The sequence below is a fragment of the Salarias fasciatus genome, chromosome 5 (genome assembly GCF_902148845.1).
Source record: "Salarias fasciatus chromosome 5, fSalaFa1.1, whole genome shotgun sequence".
NCBI lineage: Eukaryota > Metazoa > Chordata > Actinopteri > Blenniiformes > Blenniidae > Salarias > Salarias fasciatus.
Window position 1 is genome coordinate 29,434,710 of NC_043749.1, and position 14,323 is coordinate 29,449,032.

General features: G+C 45.6%; 1 protein-coding gene across 8 annotated transcripts in view; it reads left to right on the forward strand.

Annotated features, from left to right (window-relative positions):
- slmapa (sarcolemma associated protein a) overlaps window positions 1-14,116 on the forward strand; it is a 44,524-nt gene extending 30,408 nt beyond the window's left edge. For 3 of the 8 annotated variants that reach the window (XM_030091913.1, XM_030091915.1, XM_030091918.1), the window contains 12 exons: window positions 3,758-3,817; window positions 4,141-4,215; window positions 5,132-5,212; window positions 5,378-5,437; window positions 5,552-5,677; window positions 5,765-5,839; window positions 5,919-6,019; window positions 6,268-6,472; window positions 6,596-6,713; window positions 8,335-8,506; window positions 8,735-8,869; window positions 12,516-14,116. In XM_030091913.1, coding sequence (XP_029947773.1) covers window positions 3,758-3,817; window positions 4,141-4,215; window positions 5,132-5,212; window positions 5,378-5,437; window positions 5,552-5,677; window positions 5,765-5,839; window positions 5,919-6,019; window positions 6,268-6,472; window positions 6,596-6,713; window positions 8,335-8,506; window positions 8,735-8,869; window positions 12,516-12,611 — 1,304 coding nt within the window. In that variant the 3' untranslated portion in view covers window positions 12,612-14,116. Of the gene's footprint in view, window positions 1-506; window positions 573-3,757; window positions 3,818-4,140; window positions 4,216-5,131; window positions 5,213-5,377; window positions 5,438-5,551; window positions 5,678-5,764; window positions 5,840-5,918; window positions 6,020-6,267; window positions 6,473-6,595; window positions 6,714-8,334; window positions 8,507-8,734; window positions 8,870-9,937; window positions 10,026-12,515 lie in introns of all 8 variants that reach the window. The other 5 variants (XM_030091910.1, XM_030091914.1, XM_030091912.1 and 2 more) reach the window with 4 other exon arrangements.
- Window positions 14,117-14,323: the final 207 nt, after the last annotated feature.

Below are 14,323 nucleotides of genomic sequence, written 5' to 3' on the forward strand. Positions count from 1 at the left end.
TCACTCCTCATAGTCGTCATAAAATATTAAATATGTAAATATCAGTATTTGTAATGCAAGCTTTAGTCGCTACTGAGCCTGAAATATAACACTTTTTTATAACTGTTGCTTTCTATTGTTAACTTTGCATTTTAAATACATAGAAGTGAAACTTACTGAACTTTTATTCGTTACTGATTTGCCAGAAGTTTCCCTCTTGACTGTCAGACATTAGAGCAGTGAACAAACAGTCGGATAACAAAAGAGGATTTTTTTTTTAATCACATACTGTACCTTTAACCCTCAATAAATGAGAGTCCTGGTCTTCCTAAACCCTCAGTATTTACCCCAAGTACTGAATAAGATGCACCTTTAATCAAAATCCAATCACACACTGGCACTGAGCGCCTCGAAGGGCCTCAGATTTGGATTATTTGGGGTTTTTCTGACACCGATGAGCAGAATCAATGAAGTCTCGCCTGACTGGTCTGGTGGTGGTCGTAACGTCAGCTCTCTGTTTCTGTCAGACAACTGTCACGTTAACAACAGCGGAGGAGACTCGACTAGAATCCAACAGTTAATTGAGTGTCCGCGTGAGTACAAACATCCATGATATGTGTGAAGATATAACACTCCCAGTGTCCCTGTCACCACAGACTGAACCGCACTCAATGTTCTTTCCATTCATTGGTCATTCGTGCTCTGCATGTCGACGTGGTGGTCCAAACACATGAAGCTCAAGTGTGTATTGACACAATATTTCACTTTATTTCAACATTACATGTCTTTAGCTTACAACAGGAAGTAGTTTTTTGTAATATTTGGTTCTGAAATGTGATCCGATTGACATGTACTTTAGTTTAGACAAACTCAAAACTGCTTTAATGTTTCAGGTCTTCATTGAACATATTCAGTAAAACATGTCCAGTGCAGAAAAGGAAATGAATCTTTGACTTGAAAACTTTTAAACCTATAAGCTCACTGTGCAACACTCTGAATGGGTTAGAGTTAGTTTCTGTTTCCTGACAGACCTGGTTCTGGTTCTGCTCTCACTTCCTGTTTTGGGTCGTCGTATTGACGCCTCAGCTGGACACACTCGGGAATATCATCCCGTCGGATCCTGGGATTCATTTTCACTTCGCTGTCAGTCTGGTCATTCTCCCGAGGCTCTGCAGCTCAGATCCATGATGCTCCCTCCACCGTGCATCCCTCTTTCACATGTTCTGTTGCCAGTTTCACACCACGAGTCAATCCTCGTCTCATCAGTGCAAAGAACGATCTCCAGCGTCGATGTGGGGAGTCAGGCGGTGTTGTTCTGGTGGCCTGCCATAGACATCGTGCCTCTTCAGTGATTTTTAATTGAACCGTCATGCGTACAGACGATTACATTGTTTATTCACCCCTCCTGTGTCTTGTGGATCTACAGACTGTTGCTTCAGTGCGCTGCTGGTTTCATCTGGGTTTTCGTTTTGGTTTGGTTGTTTGGATTTTGGCAGCTGTAGTTAGTCGAAGCATCGTCACGCTGTGGCTGCACCGCCGTCACATCCAGCCTCTGCTCACCCGCCTCGCTCTTTAAGACAGAATCTATTAAGGCCCCGTCCACACGAAGCCAAAACGCTCATAGTTCCAAAAACATTTGCCCGTAAAGACGGAGTTGGTTCAATATTTATGAACGTCCACATGAGTGTTTTCAAAACGGCTGAAACGTTGCAATAACATGTCAGGCCGTTAGATGGCGCTTCACTGACAACTGCTGGAAGTACATGGCAATATCAGCGCCTCCGCCGAGTAGCGCTTCATATTTTTTGTGGTTGGTCCAACATTACATGAAGCATCCTGCTCACCACTTCATGACAAATATAAAAGGGACGTTGATGTGAACTGTTCTTTCTGCGGAAATCACCCTGAAACAACTCAACTCCTCTTTTGGACGTGATGACTCCAGGATCTTTTGGAAGGATTTCTGTCACTTTGTAATTAATAATGTATACAAGGAAGGACTTTACTTTGAGGTGGGAAAATGTGTTTTTTTGTTTCTTCAGAAAACAGGAAAAGGAGATTTTTTTTTTTATCATCAATTTACTAATCCTAAAATCAAAATTCTTATTCATAAGTGCAAATATAGCAGGCAGAAGCCGTCATTTACCCACTTCAGAAATGTTGTACTCTGATATAAAAATGTTAAAAGACTCTGAAAACAAAAAGGCTGTAAAAACTTATCAGTATCTGTGAGAAATTTAAGGTGTTTGAAAGAAACAGATGGATTATTGTGTCCCCCTGGCATAATGTTTGCCATGTACGTGTATATTTACAATAAAAAAAACAAAATAGATGAAGCATGGCGTTCTCCATGCTGATTTGTTGTATCCGGTGGTCCTGAAGGAGTGTAATATTTTGCTGTAAAAGCAGCAAAACGCTGGCAGTCTTCAGCAGGACGTCTACTGCACTGCACAGCGCCATTGTTATTGTTTACAGAGTTCTGTGCATTTGTTAAGACGTAGCGCGATGACGCGAGCGTATCAGGAAACGCTCCAAAGTAGGAGTAAATACGGAGCTATGGATTCAACAGTTTTCGGATGTGTTCACCCTGGGACCTGGCTTCAAAAAATGTTCGGTTTCAGATCCACGGAATGCTGAATTGGTGTGGATGACGGGGTGAATTGATCAAATATTTTTGCGTTTTGGCCTGGATTCGTCTTCGTGTGGATGGGGCCTAAATCATCGAAGATGTATTGACTTCTTCTGAGCAGTGAAACCATAAAACATCCTGAGCGTCTCGTTTTAAAGGAGCGTGGTTCATATCGGCAGATGTTTCTTCTCAGCTGCACCGTCTCTGAGCAAACTGCTGTTTTCGAGCCGTCATTTTCACACTTCGATCACTTTTCCTGCACGTTTTGCTAGATATGTTCAATAATCACATGAAATATTGCCATTGTTTCTGTTTTAGGCAAGATTGGATAAAATTATATCAAAAATGTATAAAAAACTAGAACATTCCAAAGAGTAACTTTACCTTTATTCAAATATTTGCTTTATAGGACTAAGTAAGGTTTTCCTCTTTAGCTGAGAGGTTTGTTGTTGAGCTTCATGAACTCGTTGGCCATCCCCGTTTTAACCTGTTTTATAATTTCATTTTTGAATTTGTGGTTTTCTCACGTCATTTTCACTGCTGCTGTTTTTGGATTTTTACATCTTTTCTCTCTGCATGCTGCCTTTGTAGCTTTTCACCGTCATCTCTCATTCTTTCCCACTGGTCTTCCAATTTCATAACTGTTCATTTAACGGCTTTTCATTAGGAGAAAACAAACAGAAAACCCACTGAAATGTACCTGGGATTGGGCTTGTGACATTTTTCCAGGTTGTTTCTGTTGTGGCTCATCTCGTTCATGCAGAATGAGAAACTTTATTTTGTGGGGTTTTTTTTCCTGCTATATTTTTGCTACATTATATTCTAACATTTTCAAGTAAAGGCAAAACTATTTGCCAAGTTTTGTGTGTCCATTTATGTATTTAACAGGTTTAAAGTTAGTTTCATTTGTGCAGCTTCTGGCGCTAAATTAAATCACAGCATTGAATAAATTTCACTGAGTATTTAAGCTGACAATCATCAGAACGAAGTTTCTTTCATCAGAACGAAGTTTGTTTTTGACATCAGTACTAACTGCTCACTAATCGAGTCGTGCAAACAGGATGGTGTGATCAACTGCAGTAGGTCTTTTTTATTCTCAGCTGAATTGAACAAAATGTTTTTGTCCTGCTGTCTTCTGTCTGTCTGCAGCCGTCAAGCAGCTGAAGGAAACGGTGAGCTCCTCAATCCACAAACTGGCCAACTTCGACGGTAAGAGATCCAGATTCAGCTGAAAGGAATCACCAGTAGAAGCCTCAGAAGTCCTAAAACTCCTGTGAAATGTGGATTTTGGTCTTCGATGCTTATGTGTGAAACTTTTAGAGAATGTTGTGTTGAGTGTAATGAACGGATTTAAAGTGAAATCTGGTATTGATGAAGCCCCTGAGAGGATTTTTGAATACGATGACAATGAAGGTCAAAGGTCATTGATTTGAATCAATTTGAGTAATTTTCTCTGTCAGTCTTCATAAAATGAGAGAAATGTATTGAAGTCTGCAGTGCAAAACGTGTTGATTGTGTGTTTGTGTGTGTAGAAGTGATGGACGCTCACTTACAGAACAACCAGACGGGAGAAGACGACATCCTGGCCAGTCCTGACAGACTTAAAGGTAACACACACACACACACACACACACACACACACACACACACACACACACACACACACACACACACACACACTGCAGAGGAGGAGTGGCCGATCAGTCCAATTACAGCCTTGTTTTTGCATTTTCCTTTTAGGTAAAATGTAGCGTTTACACAGAAACATTTTGACAATGATGTGATGGAAACGGCAGAAACACTGAAAATGATGTAGTTTTTATGTTGGGCCACTAGTGGGTGCTGTTGTTAGTTTTTATAATGAAACTACACACACGCCAGCAGAGAACAACACACTCAAAACATAAAAGATGGCGATTTGACGGGCATTCACATGGACAGACCACCATGTTGGATTATTATTACAGTGACTGTCAGCTTTAAAACTACCAGGCCAGGAGAATACTGACGAGGAGTCACAGCACTCTGGAGGAAAATACTGTTCTTATTGTCCATCTACTCATTCGTGTGCAGAACAGCTATTTTCTACAGCCAAAGTCAAGTCGTGATGCGAGATAATTTCAGGAACATATCAGTTCTTCACAGTAGAATCATCCAGTAGTAACAGAGACACTCCTTCAGTCTTCAGAGAAAGCGTTAAACCGATCAAACCGATGATCCATCACAGTCCAAACCACACGACTATCTGCCCTCTCGTATAAAACCAAGCTGCAGAGCCGCTCCAGCAGACAGAAGAATCACTATTAGATCATTTACTCCTTATCATCCTGTTTAACAGCAGGGCTCCATGAACTGGAGAGAAGGATGACATTCAGAGGTTCTGGGTTCTGCCTGCTCTGACATAGATCTGCACATCTTTAAACGATTTAAACCTCGTGTGTCGAATCTTCAGTGTTTTCTCTTCAGCTTTGCTTTTATTTATTTATAACCTGCTGTGTGTGTGTGTCCCTGTGTGTCCATCAGGGAACCAGATGGACGCCAAAGAGTCGGACATGTCGGACACTCTGAGTCCCAGTAAAGACCGAAGCAGCGACGACACGTCCGGTCAGCTCAAACTCTCTGTTTAAAAAGACGTCTCAATTTAAAAAGAACAAAATACATTTTTAAAAAGTACTCAGTGATTGGTCAAATGTGTGTAGCTTTGTTTTGGCCTCAGCAGCACTTTGAATATCTTATGTGTGTGTTTAACCGAAGTTGTGTGTGTTTCAGATGGAAACATGGACGATCAGGAGCTGAATGAACCGCAGAACAGAGTCGCTCTGCTCAAAGGTGAGAACGGATAAACCAAGCAAACTCCGATCTGTTGGGAGATGCAGTTCTTCAACTCGATCAGCCTGTAGTTACATGAAACAACGATGTGTGTGTGTGTGTGTGTGTGCGCAGCCGAGCTCCACCGGGCCGGTCTGGAGCCTGGAGACACGGAGCAGGTCATCCACCATCTCCACAGGGAGCTGCTGGAGGCCCAGGAGCTAGCCAACACCGGCAAGCAGAAGTGTCTGGAGCTGCAAGGTGCCTGGAGAGACGCCGATCTTCTTCCACAGCACCTTTCCCACAAGTTACTACAACCTGTGTGTTTATGTGTGTGTGTGTGTGTAGCTCTGCTGGAGGAGGAGAGGAAGAACAACTCGCAGCTGAGCGAGGAGTCGACCAAACAGATCCAGTACCTGCAGAGTGAGTACACACACTGTCCGCTCACACACAGTGGACACACGCCCGGAGTGTGACGTTCTCTCTGCCGGTGTGTGTTCAGCTCAGCTCGGGAAGCTGCAGGCCGACATGGAGGCGCTGAGGGAGCAGCGGGAGAGCACCATCTGCAGCACCAGAGAGGAGCTGTACTCCGCCCAGGAGGAGGTACGAGCGGGAAAACAACCTGCAGCCTCCAGAATGGAAAGAAGTTCACTTTGATACAGTATTGAAGATACAATATGAGAAAACACAATTAATGAAGAGATTTCAGTCACAATATTCTTTGAAATTAAGAAATCGTATTGTGGATATAGTATAAATCCCATTGAGTCGTTGCGTCCCTGCTGAATGTTTTCTGCTCTCTTTATGACTTTCTGACTTTCTTGCCCCCATCGAACTGTTCCTGCCGGCAGATCCTCATGCTGCGACACGCCATGGAGGCGGCCACGGCGGAGCGGGAGCGCGAGATCGCCGCCCTGCAGGCGGACCTGGGCGGCGTCCGCTCGGAGCTGGAGCACTGGAGGAGCACGGCCGCCAAGTACGAGGCGGAGATCGGCCGGCTGCAGGAGGCCTTCGCGCAGCAGCAGCAGCAGCACAGCGCCGCCGGACAGCTGCAGGGTGCGGCGCGCCTCTGGGTCACGATGGAAACACGGATTTGGCAGAGTTATTAAAGCCACACGTCTTCCTCTCTCTCTCTCTGTCTCTCTCCCCCTCTCTCTCCCTCTCTTGCTTCTCCCACAGCAGAGTGTGTGACGTTGCAGGAGCGGTGTGTGTGTTTGCAGCAGGACTGTGACAGTCTGAGAGCCGAACGGAAAACTCTGACAGACAAACTGCACCGCCTGGAGGCCGAACTGAGCAGGTACACACGGCCGGACTGGATCGCCTCCAGGAAGTACACCCAGCTGCTGTTACTGCAGCGTTGAAATGCTAAAGTGAAGAAGTAGACAGAAGTAGGTCTGCAAAGCCGAACGTCCTCCGTCATTCTGGAGACTTCGGGGTTTTCTTTGACCCGTGCGAAGCCTTTCGTCAGCAACCTCAGAGCAGGAAACGCCTCCTGGAGCTGAATGTCTTCAGATGTGGAGGGGTTGTGTGTGTGTGTGTGTGTGTGTGACAGCTGACTGCAGCACCGAGTGAACAGAGTGTGTTCTCAGCACTGGAGGGACGCCGTCCAGCTGATTCAGGCAGGGGGGAGGGGGCGGAGCCGACAGGTGACTGACAGGTGACTCTCCGACGTCCCAGCAGGCTCATCGGAGCTCAGCAGGATTTTAACAGCTTTCCAATGACGGGGAGGCGGCGGTGGCAGCAGCAGCAGCACTTCTCATCTGAGACGTCCAGATGCAGCTGCACCTTTTATCAATACTGCTCAATTATTTATTCCCGGCCGGCTTTTTCTGGTTGATGTAGTGAGGGCATCTGAAAACCGACCTGCAGTGGGAATCGAGCTGTTAGCATGAAGCTGTTAGCGTAGCTGTCTGCACATGTGAACTCTGTGAACGTACACACATGTCGCTTGTAAAATGTGGAAGAGACACGCCGGGACGGATTTCACGTAAACAAGTTGATTCATGATTAAATCTTCACGTGTGGAAGGAATTACAACATGTCGAAACCAAACATGCGAGAACAGAACAGAACTCCGAACCACCTGCTGGAATCCAGGATTCCTCCAAACCACAAACACATGTAGGGAACCTCACGTCTGATCCCGCCGTCCGCGCTGCTCTCCCAGCCGATAGAGAGTCGAGTCAGTTTGACCCGGGCCCGCGATGAAGATTAAAACTGATGAAATCCATAACGAAGCTGATCAGGAGTCGGTGAGAGCGAGCAGATGGGGCTCCGGCAGGAACAACAGTAAACAGCGTGTGCTGCTAATAGGCTCGACTCACGAGAGGAACATGTGCAGCTTTTCAACCAAATGGGAAAAAAAAAAATCACAGGCGTTCTGAAAGTAAGCTGCGCTGAATCGATAATTATCTTTAAAACTCCATTTAGGCTCAATTCGTCTTTAATTTGAATGTAACGGCAAGATGTCGTCATGCAGTAGTTATGAGGCCGAGGCACCAGATTTTAAATCAGGAACACTCGGGGTGCAACACTTGGTTTGATTCCATATGTTGAAAAAGAGAATTCCATAAATTCAGATCCGTTAAAACTGCTTTTAAATCATTGATGTCAGGATCTTAAAAGTGAAAAGCAAGTTTTAGAAGGTGGTGAAACGGCGTGTTGCTGGAGCAGCTGTGGGGAGTGTGAAGGAGACGGCGAGCGGACGGCAGCCTCTGGTCAGGAGTGTCGGAGTGAGAAGTTTTAAAAACGAACACCACCGAGTCTCAGTGAGCCCCGATCGCTGCACGGTTCTGGGAAGCTCTGAAGGCGATTCGCTCTTTATTGGAGATGATGCCATGCAGCTGGATGTATTTCAGTGTTAACTGTGTGTGTGCGTGCCTGTGTGTGTGTGTGTGTGTGTGTGTGTGTGTGTGCAGCACCAGGGAGCAGAGCCTGGTCCTCAGCAGCAGTCTGGAGTCTCTGGAGAAGAGGGAGGAGGTTTTGCAGGACAAACTCGGCTCTCTGGAGAATCAACACCTGCAGGACGCCAGCAGGCTGAAGAGCCAGCTGGACCAGGCCCAGGCCCGCACACACACACTGCAGAGAGAGGTACACACACACACACACACACACACACACACACACACACACACACACACACACACACACACACACACACACACGTACGTCCACTGCTGGTTTTTTTTCTTCCACTGTTTTATCATTTCTAAGATCCACCTGTTCTACCGTAATATGAAGGAGAATATCAATGATCAGACTAACGTGTGTGTGTGTGTGTGTGTGTGTGTGTGTGTGTGTGTGTGTGTGTGTGTGCAGTATGAGGACACACAGTGCCAGCTGTCGGACCTCCGTCAGCGCTATGAGAGGACGGAGCAGGAGAAGCTGAACATCCACCAGGAGCTGGAGCAGTGCAGGAGCAGCCTGAAGCTTCTGCAGGACAAAAGCAGCTCGGTGAGTCGTGTGTGTGTTTGGGTGTGTCTGTGTGTGTGCCGCTCCGCCCTCCAGCCGCGCCAAACGTCCGTCACCCCCGGCGAGGCCGGACCCCGCCCCGCCCGGCCCCGGCACGCCGCTGGCTGAAGCTCCACCGCCGCCGGCCGGGTCTGAAGAGCAGCTCTGCTGTCGTGCAGCCGCCTCCTGTCAGCTGTCCTCCACCTGTCTGCTGACGCTGAGCCCAGTCAGCCCACGTCTGTCTCTGGAGCAGAAAATCACCGAGGCTGAGGAGCAACCCCCTCTTCCTCCTCCTCCTCCTCCTCTCCTCCCCCTCTTCCTCCACAGTCATTTAACGACAATCGTTTCTCGTTTCTGAGACTTGAATCCAGAACATTCTCATCACAGCTTTCTTCTCACGGATTTCTCAGTTTTGTCAATGATTCTGATCTTTATTCAGATCTCTTGGTGCTCATGGAGAAGGTGCAAACCACATGTCAGCAGCTCATTGTGTGTGTTCTTTTACAGATTTATACTTTTTAAGTCTTTATTTTTATACATATTTGTTAAATATATTCATTTACTTTTCCATGTAGACCTATTTTAAGACTCAGACTCATAATATCTTTTTTTAATTTTTTTTAATTTTCATTCTTTTAGATTATCTCACACACACACACACACACACACCATGGTGCAGACATGAGAATGTGAAAATAAGAGTGAAGTTATAATGAACTGAAAAAAAATTTCTATCACTTCACTTCTCGTCACTTGGTGTGTGTGTGTGTGTGTGTTTGCGTGTTCGTGCGTGCACACTCATACTGCTGCAGGATTGAAGGAGCGCTGAACAGAGGTGTTGCCTGGAGATGGCCGGCTGTTCTTCCTCTTCTTCTGTGGTGTTTTTTCGTGCTGCGTTGCTTGGTAGAACCGGGCTGTGTAGATCCAACCCTCCTCCTCTTCCTCCTCCTCCTCCTCCTCCTCCTCGCTGCAGCTGCTCCATCCTCCATGTCGGTTTTGGTTGATTTGCTGGCTGATTTCTTCTTGTCCCTCTCCCCCCCTCCCTCCCCCGCCCCCCCCTCCCCCCTCTAGCCATCCATATTGCAGCCTGTCCAAGCCATATTCATGGGCCTTGTCCTGGCTCTGCTCTACTGGTGTTTCGGCCAGTTGTGGTAGAAAGGTACACACTGTCTGTCCGTCTGTCAGTCTCCGCTGCCTCCATCAGAACCGGGACGACGCCGGGGGGGGGCCGAGACGCCGTCCCCGCTCCGCGATGGGTTCAGGGTCGCAGGCTTCAGTGGGAAATCTCAGCGTCGTGATCTGGATTATCTCTGCACACTGGAACAAACTTCTTTTTCCTCTGAAGTTTACGTTTTTATGAGGAAACAAGTCATTGTTTGGGGCCTGTAGATAGTTAAAAACTCTATTTTTCTCCCAAAATGAAGTTACCTGAGAAAAACAGAAGCACTTCCATCATGTACAGTTTTTGATAATTGTACCAACAGTATAGAAATAGAATTTGATTTGGGAAAAAAAAAAACAACCTTTGATGGTTTAAGAAACCCATTTTTTCTTTCATAAAACAATCTGAAGTCAGTGAGAACAGAAGAAGCAGCGCTGTATTAAACTCCGGTTTTCCCGCTCCGGGCTGAGTGGCGGTTTGAACCCTGAACCCTGACCCCTGACCTGCGGGCCGTCTCGTCGCCTCCCGGCGTCTCCTGGAAGAACCAGCGTCCCACCGCTGGCTTCTTGTCCTCCGGTGTGCTGCATGGCCGTCGCTCCTCCGCCTGCTTCTGCTCGCGACGTTTTCCTCCATCCTCACAGCTTCGGCTTGACGGGACTCATCAGCAGGAAGCTTCTCGGGAGAAACCAAGTGAAAATAACAATAAACCCAGGAACGACACCACTGCAAAACAAAGATTCAAACAACAGAAAGATCTGCTAAATGAGACAAAGTAACTAAGGGAATCCAAATGAAGATGAAGAAAGAACAGAGCAAAATGTATAATAGCAATGTATAAATTACAAGGATGGAAATACAAAGTTACCAGACGTGTTGTGAAAAATGTACCAAACAATGTGAAGTGACTGTAAAAACACTCAGAACAGTCAGAAAGAAGTTCAACCACAGACCCATCCTGACCTCGGAGACTAAACAAGATCCAGGAAATGAAGTTTCAAGCAGATAGAAAAAATGACACCAAACAACCTGGAAGGTCAAATGAACAAGACGAAACAGTGATAAGAAACAACTGGAGACTCGGAGCAAAGACAAGGAGACGATAGACAGAATGAAAGAGACGAAACAGGAAGCGCCTGAAGGGATTCTTCTCGTATTACACAAAGTTTTCAGGTGAAAACAAAACTTTCCTGTTGGGTTTCTGTTTACACTGAAAATACAACTTCTCTAAAACGCTCCGACTCCACGGAAATCAGGAGAAACACGGCTTTATCGCGCTCCAGCGAACAGCAGCACCCACTAGTGGCCCAACAGGGAAACTACACCGTTTCTGCTGTTTCTGTGAAAATGAAATCTTTCTGGAACCTGAAGGCTTTTATGAGATCTGTTTCTTTAAAACATTGAATGGAAACTTTTTAGAACTTTTGTATTTCACATATAAAAAATAAAAATTCTGAGCTGTTTCGATAATGTATAAAGCAGTGAGAGGGAAATCTGGGCTCGAAGCAATCCTTTAATTTAATTTAATTTAATGTTGGTTAAAAAAAGGATCAATTTGGGAATAAAGCGGTTAATTTGTAAGAGTTCAGTTTGACAGGAAGTCTTTAATCTGCATGAGCTGTGATATTAAGAAGTTTATCAGAAATAAACACTAATGCAGCAGCATGAGATTAAATAGATCAATAATAATCAGTAATCCATTTGATCTCAGTGAAATGAAAAACCTTCCAACAGCAGCAGGTTCAGCAGTTTGATTTAACAAAATCTTACAGTTCAAGTAGAAAACAAAACGGCTCAAATTAAAGACGAATCGAGTTGATGGTTTCAGTGAAGCTCAGCTTCTAACACTCCTCTTCATCACTCATCTTCCTCGCATGCTCTCTCTCTCTCTCTCTCTCTCTCTCTCTCTCTCTCTCTCTCTCTCTCTCTCTCTCTCTCTGCTTTATTTTCCTCCCTCGTTTCTCTGTTTTTCTTTCTTTTTTGTGGATGAATGTGATTTTTGATTTCTTCCCCTCCAGCCTGCGGTGTGTCCCTCCATCCCATCATCCTCTCTCCTCTCTCTTCTCAGGTTTTCATCCTCTTTTTGTTCTTCCAGCTGCTGCAGCTTGCTGCTGTCTGGAGCATCTCGTCCATCCTGTTCGTCTTGCGTTGCGTTCGCTGCCCGTTCGTTTGCCGGAGAACATTTGAAAGCTGCTCTGTGACTTTTTCTTCTTTTCCTTTTTCTTTTGGTCTGGATCGGGTCATCTCCTCGACCTCTTTCACGTTTCTTCCGCCTGCTTCAGTCCCAAAACGTCACGTTTCCCGGTTTATCTCTGTGTTTCGAGGCTCCATCGCCGTCGATTTGCCGTTTAAACCGGTGAAACCTCGTGTTTTTGGGGCTGAACAGACTCTTTAAATCTCCTCTTGATCTCTCCTCTCTGTGTTGGTCCGGTTTGAGTCTCCACAGTTCTCACCCCCCTCCCCCCCCCCCTCTTCTCTCCCCCCTCGCAGGGCGGTTGGGGCCCCTGGGTGCCGGTCATCGCCGTGATGGTCGCCGTGACGGCCGCCGTCCTCTACCCGAACCTCTCCAAGAGCAGCTCCACCTGAGGACGGACACACACACATACACACACACACACCCCCAACACACACACACACACACACAGCGCTGTGAGGAGAGCATCACTGCTTTACTTGTATAAAGTGTAATTGTACATAATTGTAGAGGGATTATAAAGGTTGTGGTTTCTACTCAGAAGCTTCTGGCTTTATTTTGATTCTTTTGTTTGTTTGCGTTGGCGGCTCTCGGCTGCGGTGGGGCTCATGTCGGTTTTATTTTGTCTCTCTGCTGATTTCTGGGTAACAAAAACGCTCTCCTCTGGAGCCGAGCCCTCTATCTCTCTCTCGCACACACACACACACACACACACACTCACACACACACACTCACACACAGAGGTGACATTCTCCAGCAGCCTCGAATCAAACGCCAAACAGACTTTTCCACAACAGAGAGCAACGAGATAGAAAACCTTGCGGTGCGTTCGGGGCTGCTGGGAAACGCCGGCGACGAGGTGGTTCAGAGGCTCGGCTTGGGGTTTTTTTTTTTTTTTCCTTTCTTTTGTTTTCGGGTTTGAGGGTTAAAACTTGAAGCCAAATTATCAAAATGAAAAACGATTAATTTTTATGTTCTGGAGTTTTCGCACAGAAAAACGGGGTCAAAGTGCCTCTGATGGAACTAACAGACACCACAGTTTGTGTAGGTGTGCACACACACTTTACCTGAGAGACACACACGCACACACACACAGGGTTTTTGATGTGATCGGAGGCCTGGAGGTGTTACACTTCCTTTAGCATGTAGCCAACGTAGCAGTCCTTTAAAATCTGGGGGAAAATGAGTTTATTTCATGATTTCATCTCCGTGGGGTCAAACACTGTTTAACCACCTTTCAAGTGTTTGATGATAAAAATGGTGGAACGCCTTCATTTAAACACGTCATGGCATTGTGTTTTATTCGCAAGGTTAAAGAGAAACTCAAACCTGGAAACCTTCAAATATCCAACGCTAAAAATTTCTGTGAGTCTAAAAATCTCAAAAGCTTCTTGAGCGTTTTTGTCCCTCCGAGCCTCCGTTCAGACGGGAAGCCACGACGATGCTTCGCCAGGTTTTCAGTCTGGAAACAGGAAGTATGTTCCCGTGAGCCTGACGTGAAGACGTGCAGAGTTTTAGCCTTCTGAGCTGGAATTTGTTCCACGTGTCAAATGACTCACTGCACCCCCTGGTGGCACAGAGTGGTTTTACACCACAGGACCAGCGAGCTCATTAGCATTTAGATTTCTCTAACTTTCAGATAAAAATCCAGCTGAAAATACTGAACTTTTCACTGTATTATGAAAAAAATTGAAGTAGAAAATTCACCAAGAGTAAAATAATTCTTATCCATAGATGTTTGTAATCCTCCAGGCCTCCGTACAGATGGTGTGTGAACTTATTTAAGTGGTGTGTGTATGTGTGTGTTTCCAGTCTGACTCTTTGTCATCGTTTGTGTACTCTGTCTTGTCTCCGTGTTTAAAGAGTAAAAATTTAAAAAAAAAGTGTAAAAAGAAGTGCAGTAAAATAAAGCGAACAAATACTCGGATGTTTAAAAACACTACAGTACAGAGAGAATTGTAAAATAAGAAGATATTGAATGACGTGCTACTAGACTTATTTTGTTAAAACTGTTTAGAGATATGAGGGAGAGCTGTTGTAGCCCACATGGTGATGAGGATGTACTGAATATGCAGAGCGACGTTTGGATTAAAGTTGTAGCAAG